The sequence below is a fragment of the Macaca nemestrina genome, chromosome 2 (assembly GCF_043159975.1).
Source record: "Macaca nemestrina isolate mMacNem1 chromosome 2, mMacNem.hap1, whole genome shotgun sequence".
Taxonomy (NCBI): Eukaryota; Metazoa; Chordata; class Mammalia; order Primates; family Cercopithecidae; genus Macaca; species Macaca nemestrina.
In genome coordinates this window covers 147,827,832-147,842,218 of record NC_092126.1, presented here as the reverse complement: position 1 = coordinate 147,842,218, position 14,387 = coordinate 147,827,832, and the positions used below count along the sequence as shown (strand labels likewise).

General features: G+C 47.8%; 1 protein-coding gene across 5 annotated transcripts in view; it reads left to right on the top strand.

Moving 5' to 3' along the window:
- The window catches only part of LOC105477657 (SLIT-ROBO Rho GTPase activating protein 3), a 268,022-nt gene that overhangs the window by 192,360 nt on the left and 61,275 nt on the right, over positions 1–14,387 (top strand). For all 5 annotated transcript variants that reach the window (XM_011734249.2, XM_011734248.2, XM_011734247.2 and 2 more), the window contains exons 6-10: positions 207–335; positions 2,105–2,326; positions 4,231–4,332; positions 7,358–7,555; positions 13,133–13,217. In XM_011734249.2, coding sequence (XP_011732551.1) covers positions 207–335; positions 2,105–2,326; positions 4,231–4,332; positions 7,358–7,555; positions 13,133–13,217 — 736 coding nt within the window. The remainder of the gene's footprint in view (positions 1–206; positions 336–2,104; positions 2,327–4,230; positions 4,333–7,357; positions 7,556–13,132; positions 13,218–14,387) is intronic.

Genomic DNA, 14,387 nt, shown 5'->3' with positions numbered 1-14,387 from the left:
GACATGCATCTATAGTCCCAGCTACTCAGGAGGCTGAGGTGGGAGGATTGTTTGAGTCCAGGAGTTAAGGCTCAAGTGAGCTATGATCACACCACTGCACTCCAGCCTGGGTGACACAGCAACACCCTGTCTCTTAAAAAAAAAAAAAATCACAAATCCCGTCCTCTTAAATGGCTTTTTTTACGTCTACTCTTTTCTTCTTCCAGAGGCAGGCCAAGTACTCTGAAAACAAGCTGAAATGCACAAAGGCCCGGAATGACTACTTACTCAATCTGGCAGCCACCAACGCAGCTATAAGCAAATACTACATCCATGACGTCTCCGATCTGATCGATGTGAGCTCCCTGGGGAGTCTGGGACTGAGCAGGGCCCACATCTGGGCTGGCGCATGTCACTGGCTGAAGGAGGGGCTGGTCTTTGTCTTTAGCTGACATTCTGGGGTAGCCAGGGGTCTTTTGAGCCCTGCCGGAGGGGAGGGGCAGTGAATGTTTGGAAGCAGGAAAATGAGTGTTACCTCATGGTGTCTATTTTCATGAGTGGGACATGGGCCTCTGGTGGCCCCAGTGCAGTTGACTTGGGCAGTCGTATATCCAGTGCCAACTTCCCAAGTACCTTCCTGGACACCAGGTCCTTTGCTGGGTTTGAGGGATTCAGGGGTGAACCATACACAGTTCATGCCTTGGGGGATTTCCCAGTGTGGTAAAGGAGATGTTATTGGTAATATGTTTAGCGCCCCTAGGGCCACTCAGCCAGACACACATACATGCGAAAGAAAGTAGCGAATGAGGCAGACTTAATTATGCAGATCAGCTTTGTGTGGGGAGGTTATCTCGGGAGAAATCGGGCAGCTTAAGCAAATGGAGAATGGAACACTGACTCCCAAGTACCAGCTGTGCAGGACACACCACAGAGACAAGCAGACTGGGAGAAAGAACACTGTGAGCGGAGGCGCTGGGGAGGGCTTCTTTGTCATCTAAGTAGGAGCCAGGACTGTTTCTCTCGTGTCCCCCTTCCTGCACAGATGGGGGAGCTGGCCCTGTCCATGCTTAGTAAAGGCTCGGTATTGGTTGATGGGCTCTTTTCCTGGTGTATCCTGTCGGGAAGTCAGGGGGCTCCTGCTTTTCCCATGGCTCCAGAGGGAGACCCATTCTCAGCATCGCAAGGAGAGGGAGCTCCCAAATGGCCCAAGGACAGACCTTCCTCTTTCCTACTTTTCAACTTTCCTTTTTGCCCTTTCAGCCCTTTTACTGATTCATTTACCATATATTGATGGAGCACGTGCTGTTGTCTGGAACTTGAGGTGCAGGAGCCAGTGGGTTGGCCCTCGGGGAGCGCACCTTACCAAGGACATGTTGATAGATGATTTTGATACTAAGTGGCAGGGGTCACAGTGAGGGAGGTAGAGGGAAATGTGGACCCCTGGAGAAGGAACACCTGACCAACTCTGAGTGGGGAGAACATCAAGGAAGCCTTCCTGGAGGAAGTGACCTCTAAACTGATTTCTGAAAGAAGAGTATTCCAGGCAGAGGGGATGCATGCACACCACCCTAAAGAAGAGAAAGATGGGCCGGGAGCAGTGGCTCACGCTTGTGAACTTTGGGAGGCCGAGGCGGGTGGATCATGAGGTCCGGAGTTCGAGACCAACCGGGCCAACACAGTGAAACCCCCGTCTCTTAAAAATACAAAAATTAGCTGGGAGTGGTGGTGGGTACCTGTAATCCCAGCTGTTCGGGAGGCTGAGGCAGGAGAATAGCTTGAACCCGCAAGGCGGAGGTTGCAGTGAGCCGAGATCACGCCATTGCACTCCAGCCTGGGTGACAGAGCGAGACTCCATCTCAAAAAAAAAAAAAAAAAGAAAAAAGAAAAAAGAGAAAGATGGTGAATATAGGGAGCCTAGTTCTGCTATTGCGCAAATCTCAACCGCAACTCCCGCTGAGGGCCGTGGTGTGGTTTGTGCAGTAAGATTCCAAAGTGCCTTGGGGCCTCTGGGATGGAAGATTCAGCTGTGGAAAGGGAGGTAATTGTAAGTCATTGTGGTGGCCGGCGACCACCCCTCCACATCCTGGCTCTCACCTGTAACCTTCTGTTGTTGCCTCTCCCCAAGTGCTGTGATTTGGGCTTTCATGCCAGCCTGGCCCGCACCTTCCGGACCTATCTCTCAGCTGAATATAATCTGGAGACTTCTCGCCACGAGGGACTGGATGTCATCGAGAATGCAGTGGACAACCTGGATTCCCGAAGTGACAAGCACACAGTCATGGACATGTGCAATCAAGTCTTCTGCCCTCCACTCAAGTTCGAGTTCCAGCCCCACATGGGGGATGAGGTAGGCTTCCCCCTGGAGCCCGGGCTTGGGGCTGCCTCCCTCTGTTCCCCCATTTGCTCCAGAACATCAGCCCAGGTTGCACATACAGGAAGTTTCTATCCGAGGCCTGGGGTCAAGCTCCTGGTTCATGGGCTTCCCCAGCCGAGGAGTTTACCACTAATACCCTAATCTTACTCTCTCAAGTGCCCCCCATGCAGAATTGCAGCACCTTGGCTTCCTTTACAACCCCTCCCAGCTATGTCTAGAAGACTCCAAGGGAGCCCCAGTCTGCACACAGGCTCATGTTCTTCCCCCAGATGGCCAGGTGAGGTCCCTGGGAAGCCTGGGCCTCACTGTAGCCTCACCACAGCCATTCAGGCCGGTGCATTCCACCAGGGCACTCCCTTCCTCCAACACTACAAGCCTTTGATATGCCAGACAATCGAGTTTCCTTCAGTGCTTGTACTGCTCAGATCCTTGTTACAATCTGAAAAAACAAACAAACAAACAAACAAATGAAAAACAAATGGGAAGAAGGCCCTTGTGACTGGCTCCAACTAGTTACCCAAGGCTTACAAAATCCCTTATGCAAATAGTTGCCTGAGCTTATCTGTGTCACTGCTTCCTCTGGGCCTTGGGGGAACCCACTCCAACAGTGTCCCTGACCCAGCCAGCGTCTGGGTCCCAGTGAGGCTCAGCTGGGCCGTCCATGGCACCTGCTAGGAGGGGAGGGGCAAGGAGGCATCTGAGAAGATGGCATTTGCTAGACCCTCTGCATGGCTCTGCCCACTTGCTTCTGCAGGGCTGCACTGCTGTGCCTGCCCCATCCCTCTGCCGTCAGCTCCAACTCTTTCGATCCATCACCTGGACCTGAAAATGCGGGCCTCGTGGTGACCACTGGTGACCATAAACTTTGGGTTGCCCAGTCAGTGGCAAATAACTAATACTGTCCAGAGAGCCCTACTGTCCCTTGTGATCCTAGCTGTGATCCTGGAAGGGGTGAGGTGCACATGCCTGCCAGCAGCCTAACCCGCAGGTGATACTAGAGTCCCACATGAAAGGTGGAGGGCGGTGGCTCACGTCTGTAATCTCAGCACTTTGGGAGGCCGAGGCAGGTGGATCACTTGAAGTCAGGAATTCAAGACCAGCCTGGCCAACATAGTGAAACCCTGTCTCTGTTAAAAAAAAAAAAAAAAAAAAAATTAGATGGGCATGGTGGCAGGTGCCTGTAGTCCCAGCTACTTGGGGGGCTGAGGCAGGAGAATCGCTTGAACCTGGGAGGCGGAGGTTGCAGTGAGCCACGATGGCGCCACTGCATTCCAGCCTGGGTGACAGAGTGAGATCCTGTCTTAAACAAACAAAAAAAAGGCGGAGAGAGAACAGCATTTCTCAGGTGCTTCCCCTCCTCCAGCCCTCACCCAGTCAAGTGCTGGGGGATGAAGAGCTCTGAGCTGTGAGAGTGCATTGTCTCACAGCTGCCCTGCTGCAGCATCGTTCTGCGGCACAATGGGAGTGTGCCCTGATTGTTTCCCATTCAGGTTTTTTCCCATTGGCTTCTCTTAGGTGGTTGCTTTCTTGCCACAACTTCTTGCCTTGAAATTAACCAATTAATTTTGCTTAGTAAGATTATGTTAAGGCTCTTTGTAAACCTCCACTTGCTTCCCAAATGTAGATCATGACTGAAAGGCCACACCTGGCAATGGCAAGAGGGCAGACTGAGTAGGAAGGCCCTGGTTCTCATCTGGCATTGGTTGCCATGGCCACTTATGAGCTCTGTGACCTTGGGTAGGTCACTCAACCTTTCGGAGCCTGTTTCCTGGACTGTGATTGGGATGTTAATGGTAGCACCCCCACTCCTCTGCCCTAGCTCCACACAGGTGAGGAGGGCACAGGGCAACCACAGATGGTAGCTGTTATTCCTGCAGGTGTGCCAGGTCAGCGCTCAGCAGCCCGTCCAGACAGAACTGCTCATGCGGTATCACCAGCTGCAGTCCAGACTGGCCACCCTCAAGATAGAGAATGAGGAGGTGAGTGAGCCCCTCTGCCCTATAAGGGATTTCCTTTGGAAGGCCTGGCTTGTCCCAAGGAGTCCACTTGTACCACGGAATGCATAAGAAATGATAGTTCCACTTATAAGATGGAATAGTACACAATCATTAAAACCACACACACTAAGAATCATTAATAGCCTGGGGGAATGCTTATAAGATGTTAAATTGAAGAAAAACAAAAGGCAGGGGGCTGAGGCAAGAGAATTGCTTGAACCTAGGAGACAGAGGTTACAGTGAGCTGAGATCACGCCACTGCACTCCAGCCTGGATGACAGAGTGAGGCTCCATCTCAAAACAAACAAACAAACAAACAAAACACAAAAGGAAATAGGACTGTATGTTCAGTATTGCCATAACTGCAGTAAACTAAAGCATGTGTATATTCCTAGGCATAGAAAAAAGACTGGAGGGAAATGCTTAAATGTTATTAGTTGCTATGTTTGGGTTGTGGGGTGATAGGTGCTTTCTGTTTACTTCTTTGTGCTTTCTTCTATTTTCTGCAATGAATTTCTGTTTTATCATTAGAAATAACAGTAGGTATTTTAAATTACACAATGAAATAAACAACCCAGGGCACACTAAATGTGACATGGATTCTGAGCTCCAAGGAGCGGGTCAGTCTTACCAGGCCCAGCCTCCCTCCTCTGCAGCTGTGGGGCATAGGATTCTCAGCAAGTGGGTACAGATGGAAATACCAGTGCAGTGGCTCTATTCTGTGGACTGAAGAGGCCAGATGGGAAACATCCTTTTCCAACCTGGACTCCTCCTCCAAGGAGGATGTCAACGAACTGGAGGCCCCTGGAGAAAGGATACCAGGATGGAGGGAGTGACACTCGAGGTCATGGGCAGGTTTATTCTTGAAAGTGCAGTCACAGTGGGGAGGTGGGAAGACACAGTTCTGATCTTCAAATCTCAAGAGTGCTATCCTGGGCAGAGAGGGCAACTTTGCTTTTCAACTCCACAAAGGACATACCTAGGACAAATGTGAGACAGATTGGAGCTCAGGATGATAGCAAATCAGTGCAGTCCCCAGGGGGAGGTTGTATGGAGACAAATTATATATTTGTTTTTCAAACCTGGAAAGAGACAGGAGATGAACAGAGTGTTTTCTTTATTTATTTATGCCCTATATCTTCCCTCAAAGGATTTTAAATTGTTTACATGGAATAGCATATGGATCATAATGTTAATGGAATTTAAATTGGAAATCAGGGCCAAAGAAAGGAGAATGAAGCCAGTGTTCCTCTGTATGAGCTGCTAACGAGCTTGAATAGACTTAATTTTGAACCTCAGCTTCCTGTCATGCTGCATTAGAAAGAAGAATTGATTCATGTATTCATTCAACAATATTTATTCAAGTATTTATAGAGCGCATATTGTGTACCAAACATTGTTCTAGATAGAGAATAAAGTGAGTGAACACAGCACAACATAGCACCTCCTCTCCGGGAGGGAATATTCTAGTGAGAAAAGACAGATAATACTGCACTGATTTGCTATCATCGTGTTGACAAAGAGAGTCAAACTCTGTAAAATACTTGAAGAGATTTATTCTGAGCTAAATATGAGTGACCAATGGCCTGTAACATGGCCCTCAGGAGATACTGAAAACATGTACCCAAGGTGGTTGGGCCACAACTTGATTGTGTACATTTTAGGGAGATGTAAGGCATCAATCAATACATGTAAGATGTACTTGGTTTGGTCTGGAAAGGTGGAACAACTGGAAGCAGGGGCTTTCAGGTCATAGGCAGATTCAAAGATTTTCTGATTGGTGATTGGTTGAAACAGTTAAGTTATTGTCTAAAGAAAGGGTTAAGATAAGGGGTTGTGCAGACCAAGGTTTTATCATGGAGATGAAGCCTCCAGGTAATAGGCTTCAGAGGATAGACTGTAAACGTTTCTATCAGACTTAAAGAGTCTGTTCTAACAGTAATTCCAAAAAGGAGGAGGGTATAATGAGGTAGGTTTGCCGCCCCCTTCCCATCATGGCCTGAACTAGTTTTTCAGGTTAACATTGGAATGCCCTTGACTGAGAGGAGAGGTCCATTCAGATGGTTGGGGGCTTAGAATTTTATTTTTCATTTACAAAACACAAAAACAAGCCAAGAAATGAATGAGCTTGGAAAATATTAGACAGTAATAGACACTGAGTGAAGATATCGGGGGGGGGCCTGATGTCACCAGGAGGTGACATTTAAGCTGAGGTCTGAGTGACAAGAAATAGGCTTTGAGTGACAATAATTTTATAACAAACATTGGAGGCAGTTTTTCCAGGTACTATTTTTGGAACCAGCCTCCAAAGCAAAGAATCTGCCCTTTAGGCACAGTTCAGCAAAGGGGTGCTGTAAGGTCAGGGCCTGTGGACCCTGCTCATGCAGGCTTCTGGTGGTCCCATGAAATTCCAGAAGAAAAACTGGAGTCCTAACTGAACAATGTGTGTCTTCCTGGAGTTTTCCTTTTCTCAGCAGCTGTCTTCCTGGAGTTTTCCTTTTCTCAGCTGGGCTTTTGATAGGAGTCCAATAGCAGATACCTGGAGAGTTTGTTCACGAAGAATGGCTGCCCACCATTGTCAGCTTTGTCTCTACCCTTCTCTGAATGAAGAGAACTAGAGCGTGTCTAATGTTGTCTCTATTCAACTGACCACCTTGCATTGGAGGAGCTGGTTTGGAGTTACATAATTAGGCCAAGAGAAGCAAACCTAGAAACCTGGGTTCCTCATTTGTTGCAACATTCCTCAAGGTTCTCTCTGTCAGGAGCCATACATAGAATGTCTTCAAATTGGGCAACCTGGCTTCTCATCCCAGCCAGCTGTGTGATTTTGGGCTGGTGACTAATTTGTGTTTTCCACATTAATACAGTGAGAAGGATTATTTTTGTTCGGCCTATAATCCTAGGGATTTTACATGGAAGAAGTAAAGCGACAGTTGGGAAAGGGATTTTAAGGGTCAACAGCAGTATGAAAATACAGGATTTTTGTCAATCTGCTGTGTTTCTCCAGGTTAGGAAAACCCTGGATGCCACCATGCAGACATTACAGGACATGCTGACTGTGGAGGACTTTGATGTCTCCGATGCCTTCCAACACAGTCGATCAACAGAGTCTGTCAAGTCGGCTGCCTCTGAGACCTACATGAGCAAGATCAACATTGCCAAGAGGAGAGCCAACCAGCAGGAAACAGAAATGTTTTATTTTACAGTAAGTGGCATCCTGGGCCCAGAACCACAGTGTCTGTCAACCCACTGGCAGTGACTTTTCAGGAGCAACCCAAGCTACTGAGAACCAGAGAAACCACATGGACCTAAGACTGCACCACCATGCTTTTAAAATTAAGTTTCCTGGCTTGGTTTTCTGAAATGCAGAAAGTGAATTCCCAATGGATAGCACTGGCATTGATCTTGGGTGATGATTATTGACATTTTCTTGCTCTAGAAAAAAACCGAGACAGTTTTATTCAGTGGGGTGATAAGAAAATGGCTAACAGAGTCAGGTGCAAGTCCCAAGGAACAACCCTAAAATTATGTATATAGATTATCATGTTGAATTGTCTTAAATTTAGGTGTGAGCTTTGGAAAAAAATGCCCTAAAGAATCCAAGCAAATTGCTCTTTAGTTGCTTGCCCTTCACGTAAAATCCCATGTTAATTATCTTCCATTTGGATAGGGGCTGGGAGGAGCAAGGAGACAGGGACTGGGTTTATTCAACATGTGTCCAACATGTGTTTATTGAGCATAAAATATTAGGTTTGTAAGGGACCTTAAATCTTCCATGGGATGCTTGAGTCTGTTCAGCCATATCCCTGCCCAGAGGCCATCCTGACTCTGCCTGCTTGCTCCCAAGATTAAAAGCTCCCTTTTCCCCCAAACAGCCCTTTTGTTTGCATTGTGCCTGGCTTTTAGTATTATCATGTTTTCCTTTATCTTTGCTATCTTCAAAAATCTGCCTCACTGGGATTTCTTGGTTCTCTTTTCTGGGGCCACCCAGAGTGGAGGCTAATTCTACATGACAGTATTTCACATGGTTGCAGGGAACTGGGATTTCATTTCTCCAGGCCAAATGTATCTGATTCTTTCAGTCCTGCCTTATAAACTTTTGTTTTGAGTAGCCTCAGTATCCTAGTGACTCTCTCCTGAACATGTTCCATGTGCTGATGCCTCTTCTAAGGTGAGACTCCAAGCAGTGGTCTGCCCAACACAGAATTGAGCAAAATTGGCTGGGCGTGGTGGCTCACGCCTGTAATCCCAGCTCTTTGGGAGGCCAAGGCAGGCGGATTGCCTGAGCTCAGGAGTTCGAGACCAGCCTGGGCAACATGGTGAAAAGCTGTCTCTACTAAAATACAAAAAATTAGCTGGGTGTGGTAGTGTGCGCCTGTAGTCCCAGCTACTCGGGAGGCTGAAGCAGGAGAATTGCTTGAACCTGAGAAGCGGGGTTTGCAGTGAGCCAAGATTGTGCCACTGCCTCCAGCCTGGGAAACAGAGTGAGACTCTGTCTCAAAGAAAAAAAAAAAAAAAAGAATTGAGCAAAATGTTCACCCCTTCTATACCAGGTACTATGCTCCTATTCATACGTTCTAAGATCATATTCTTTTATTATTATTCTAAGGCTAAGTTAATATCAGTTATAGCTCTCTTCCCTGCACGCTACCATTAAGCAGGCCTCACTCTTCCTAAGGCTTTGTAGGGGATGTCTTGGGCAGGTCTTCTGTTTATCACCAGTTAGTTTTCCTCTTGATGAATTCAATTCGTGGTTTTAGTCAACATCCTGATCCAGTTACTCAGCATACATGCTGTCTCCTCAAACCTGTGTTTCCTGCAGATTCAGTGAGCATGGCTTCCAAAGTTTAATCAATTTAAAGACTAATGGATATACCAAGGCCAGGGCCAAAGACAGAGTTGTTAAAAATATGCAACTAGGGCCAGGCGCCATGGCTCATGCCTATAATCGTAGCACTTTGGGAGGCCGAGGTAGGAGGATCCCTTTAGCTCAGGAGTTTGAGACCAGCTTGGGCAACATAGGACAACTCCATTTCTACAAAGAAAAAAAAAAAAAAAAAGGCCTCACATGGTCCATATCTGTGGTCCCAGCTACTCAGGAGGGTGAGGTGGAAGGATTGCTTGAGCCTGGGAGGTTGAGACTGCGGTGAACTGTGATTGCACCACTGCACTCCAGGCTGAGTGACAGAGGGAGGCTGTCTCAAAAAAAAAAAAAAAGGAAAAAAAGAAAAGAAAAAAGAAAAGCAATGAGGCTAATATTGATTGGACTGTAGTCATTTAACCCATCACAAACCCACCCAATTCTAACCGAGCTCCATCTTATAACTGGCTTTGTCAAATCCCTGGTCAAAAACCAGTAGTCAACAGACACTGCATTTTCTCCAACACCCTTTGACCCTGTCAAGGAAGAAAACAAAGTAGAGCTTAGCGAAGCAGCCCACGCTGATTGCTGGCATTCGCCACTTCCATGGGGCCTACTGTGTTCACAAAGAGAATTTATGGTTACAACATGCATATGAATATTAATTCACTTTCGCAGTAGAAGCAAAGAAATCTGGGAAACAGAATTCAAGAAAGGGGTTCAGCCTACTCGAAGTTAGGAGGATTCTCCAGTATCTATGACTAAGGGTCATAAGATGTTATAGTTTATTCTTAATATTTAGTTTGTTAGCGTGGTTTCCTAGTATGCCTTCTCATGACTCATTATTTTAGGTCTTTTTAAGGACATCATAATCCTTTAAATACAAACATCAATACAATTTGATGGCATTCTTTATTTTGTGGACATTCGTTATTCTTCAGATGGTTGAAGTTTAAATGAGGCAGACAGAGATGGTTTACAAAGCCCCAGGCTGTAAATTGCACTAACCAGTGGATGACCTGTCAAGGCATGTGTTATGTGTTTGGGACTAGATCTTCAACTTCTTGGGGCAGTGAGACACGGTGAACAGAATATCAGCTTACCCCTCAGCTCTGCTTTTTTGGGGAATTCTTGGATAGGAGATAAAATGAGAGGACATTATTTTTGAAAGCATCTATAAAGAGCCTCTCAGACAGTAGTTACCAAACTGAAGTGTGCATTTGAACCATCTGGGAAGCTTGTTAAAAATGTAGGTTCTCAGCCAGGCATGGTGGCTCATGCCTGTAATCCCAACACTTTGGGAACCGAGGTGGGTAGATCACTTGAGCTCGTGAGTTCACGACCAACCTGGGCAACATGGCAAAACCCCATCTCTACAAGAAATACAAAAATTAGCTGGCCATGGTGGTGTGTGGCTGTAGTCCCAGCTACTTGGGAGGCTGAGGTCCCAGCTACTTGGGCTGCTGTGTGCCTGTAGTCCCAGCTACTTGGGAGGATGGCTTGAGCCGGGGAGGCAGAGGTTGCGATGAGCCAAGATTGTGCCACTGCACTGCAGCCTGGGCAATAGAGCCAGACCTTATCTTAAAAAAAAAAAAAAAGTAGGTTCTCAGACCACCACTCTCCCAAGATGGGCACCTGGAATTGTGAACACTTCTGGGCCTCACTGGTTCCTCCTTCAGTGTCAAATGAGGGGTTAGACTCAAGGTATTCTTGAACAGGAATCTGCGTGTTGACAGTCTCCCCAGCTGGTTACGAGCCCCTGGCCCTCTGCCCCACACTTGGAGAAACACTGAGTCTACTCTCAGTTCACACTGGGGAGGACATGGAAGCCCAGAAATGCACAATAATCTGCTGAGGTCACCCAGTGAGTGACCACAGCTCTGAGCTTCTGTTTCCTTCTGGGTAGAACAGGCCTGATGATGCTTTCCCCATTTACCGTCCAAGATTGTGATGAGGCTTAAACATACGTATGTGAAAACTGTCAGGTGCTCTGCGGATACAAAGGGGAGTGACTCTTAATGGCCACTAGGCCAGGTCCTGGGAGCCTAGGACCATGGAAAAAGAGAGAGGACACCACAACCTCCCACCAGCCCGTTCATTCCAGAACATCAAGGTGGTCCAGCATGAGGTGACCCCAGTCGTATTTGTGTATATGTCAGCCCCCACCCCAATGGGTCTTTCTCCCATGGCTGTCAATGGGAAGGTGGTGATCTTAGGGGCCCTCCTCTACAGTTGACTTGGGGGTGTCTGAGCCTCTGCAACTCACTTTTCTCTGCCCCCTTTTTTAGTGTGCTGGCTGGGACAATAGAGTGGGTTTCTCTTTGAGAAACTAGCAGGTAGATTTGGGGCAGTCACATCTACCTCCTTGACTTTATTATCAGAGCTCTTGCAATTATCATGCCCCTTGCTTACCAAACTCCTTCCTGCAGGTCTCCACGTGGCCCCCTTTCCACCTCCTTCAGGCCTTGGCTCAAATGTCCACTTTGCAGTGAGGTCTTCCTGGACTTCTAATCCACTGTTCACATTTTATTTTATTTATTTTATTTGTTATTTATTTATTTATATTTTGTAGAGATGGGGTCTCAGTCTGTTGCTCAGAATGGAGTGCAGTGGCATGAACATAGCTCACTGCAGCCTCAACCTCCTGGGCTCAAGTGATTCTCTCACCTTGGCCTCCTGAGTAGCTGGCACTACAGTACACGCCCCCAGGCCTAGCTAGTTTTTTAAACTTATTTTTTTAGAGACTTGGTCTTGCTATGTTGCCCAGGCTGGTCTTGAACTTCTGGCCTCCAGCAATCCTCTCACCTCAGCCTCCTGAGTAGCTGAAATTACAGGTGTGAGTCACCATGCTCAGCTCTGATTTCTTTTTATCCACAGCATTCACCACCACCTGACCGAGTGGTATTTTACTTATCTTTTTTGTTCATTTATTGTCTCCCTCCCCACTCCACCACATAAGCTTCAAGAGGGCAGGGATCCAGTGAAATTTCTCAGCACCTACTCTAAGCCAGTCACAGCTTTAGGCACTGGGGAGCCGGAGATGAGCTGGGTGTGGAGTCCACCCTCCAGCAGCTGGCCGTGCAGCAGAGGCATGCCCAGTGGGGCTCTGGGACTGTACAGGTAGGGGAAGCTGGTACCCGTGTAGAGGTGGCTGAGGCCCAGGCTGAGTTCAGGCGGGTAGGTGTGTTTCTATCCTGGCCTGTTCTCTGTCCTTCAGTGCCACTCTAAGGTACACTGCACTGGGCCAGGGCCCTGAACTAGGAAGCAGGTTGGGGCTGGGTGTGGCCCTCAGCTGACTTTCCATGGGAACTTGGACAGATCACTTCCTGGTGCAAGCTTCATTTTTCTTATCTGTAAAAAGAAGAAAATCCTATCACCAACTGCAATTTGGGTTATTTTAATGGGAAAGCCTCTCAGGGGACTGCAAGCCCTTCCTCCTTCAAAGCGGGGCCAGATGAAAGGAAGACTTGTTCCGAGGCTCCTCTGACAGATCCGATAAAGCTCTCTGGCCTCGGCTGCACGTGGCCCCTGGGATGGTTCCCATTTTTATTGCTCTTGGCACAGAAGCACAGTGGAGCTTTGATGAGGAAAGAGGCCCTTTGCTTTGTCTCCTTGTGGCCTTTACCTGACAAAGGCAGCTTTCACTGCTCCCATTCTCCCCTGGCTTGCTTTGTGTTCCTAACCCCTGACCTGAAAGGCCTAGAGCCCTCCAAGGGCCTGGCCACGGCATGGCAGCGCTGAAGATCTAGATGGAGGAAAGCAAAGACGCAGATGCAGAGGCCTCTCTGTTCCCTGCACCGGGGTCCCTGCGGGTGACATGATCTCTCTTCGGCTTCCCTGTCCCAGAGGTCAGTTGCAGAGGCATATATCCCATTACTCGGCCTTGCAATCTATAACTTCTTTGTGCCTTGTGTCTTACAGAAATTTAAAGAATATGTGAATGGCAGTAACCTCATCACCAAGCTGCAGGCCAAGCACGATTTACTCAAGCAGACCCTGGGCGAAGGTGAGTGAGGTGGCGGAGGCCCTCTGGGAGGTGCTCTGTTCCCCACTGGGTTTCACTGTGTCCCCCTGACGTGTTGAGCTGCCTAATCTTGAGACAGCAGGCATCTGGCAGAATGAACCTGGACTGACCAGGACTGGGCAGGCTGGGAAAATCACCTTAGTACAGATGCCTTGGGGGTCCAATCTGGCTATAGAAAATAAAGGGCGTGACTTGCTTTTTGATGAATAGAAAGAAAAAGTAAATAAAAAAAGAAAAAGAAAATAGAGGGCAACCACAAGTCTTAGTTTAGGTTGGCAGGGACAGTCCAAAGCAAACTGATAGAGGGGCACCCATCAGGTAGGGAATGGGAATCCAGGGCCTCAGAGGCCGGCACTGATGTTTTTCAGCAGACACTGTTTGCAAGGAATACTACTGGAGTGTCTGGCCAGGGTTCTAGGTCCAGAGAAGGAAAATCCATACATGTAAGTCAGGGTTTGGCCCTTGAGGGACCTAATGACCAGGCGTAAAGCCACTCAGTGCCTTCCAGTGGCAGTTGGAATAAAATGCCAGCTGCTGTCATGGCACATGAGGCCTTATAGCACTTAGCTTCTGCCTGCTTCCTTGACCTCGTCGGTCATTCTCCCTTTCCTTACTATGCTGCAGCCACACTGAGCAAATTTCTGCCCTTCAGGACTCACCAAGCTTGTTCCTGCCCCAGGGTCTTTGCATCTGCATGGGTAACCACCACCCAAATCAGGGGATAGAGCTTTTCAATTACACTCAAAAATTCCCTTGCGCTCCTTTGCAGTCAACCCCTCATGCTCTACTCTGATCTGATTTCTGTCCCTCCAGATTCGTTTTGTGTGTTCTAGGTAGTAAGAGCGGGGAAACTTTGGGTGCTGATGGAAATAAATGTTCCATATCCTGATTTGAGTTACATGGGGATAGACATTTGTTAAAAACTCATTGACTAGGGGATAGGAGTGGGGAAGACTTAGTTGCAATGAGCTTTTTCTTCATTCTTTCCCTTTAAATTTTACCCATCCCGACATTTCAGTATCAGGCCGGGGATAAAGGGGGTGTGGAGGAGTGTGGGTACCAAAAAGGGAAGAAAAACAGTGAGAATGGAGGAGAAAGGGAGAAAGTCCAAGAGTGGAGCTCAAGGTGTGGGTGCCATGGGGGCAGCTTCTA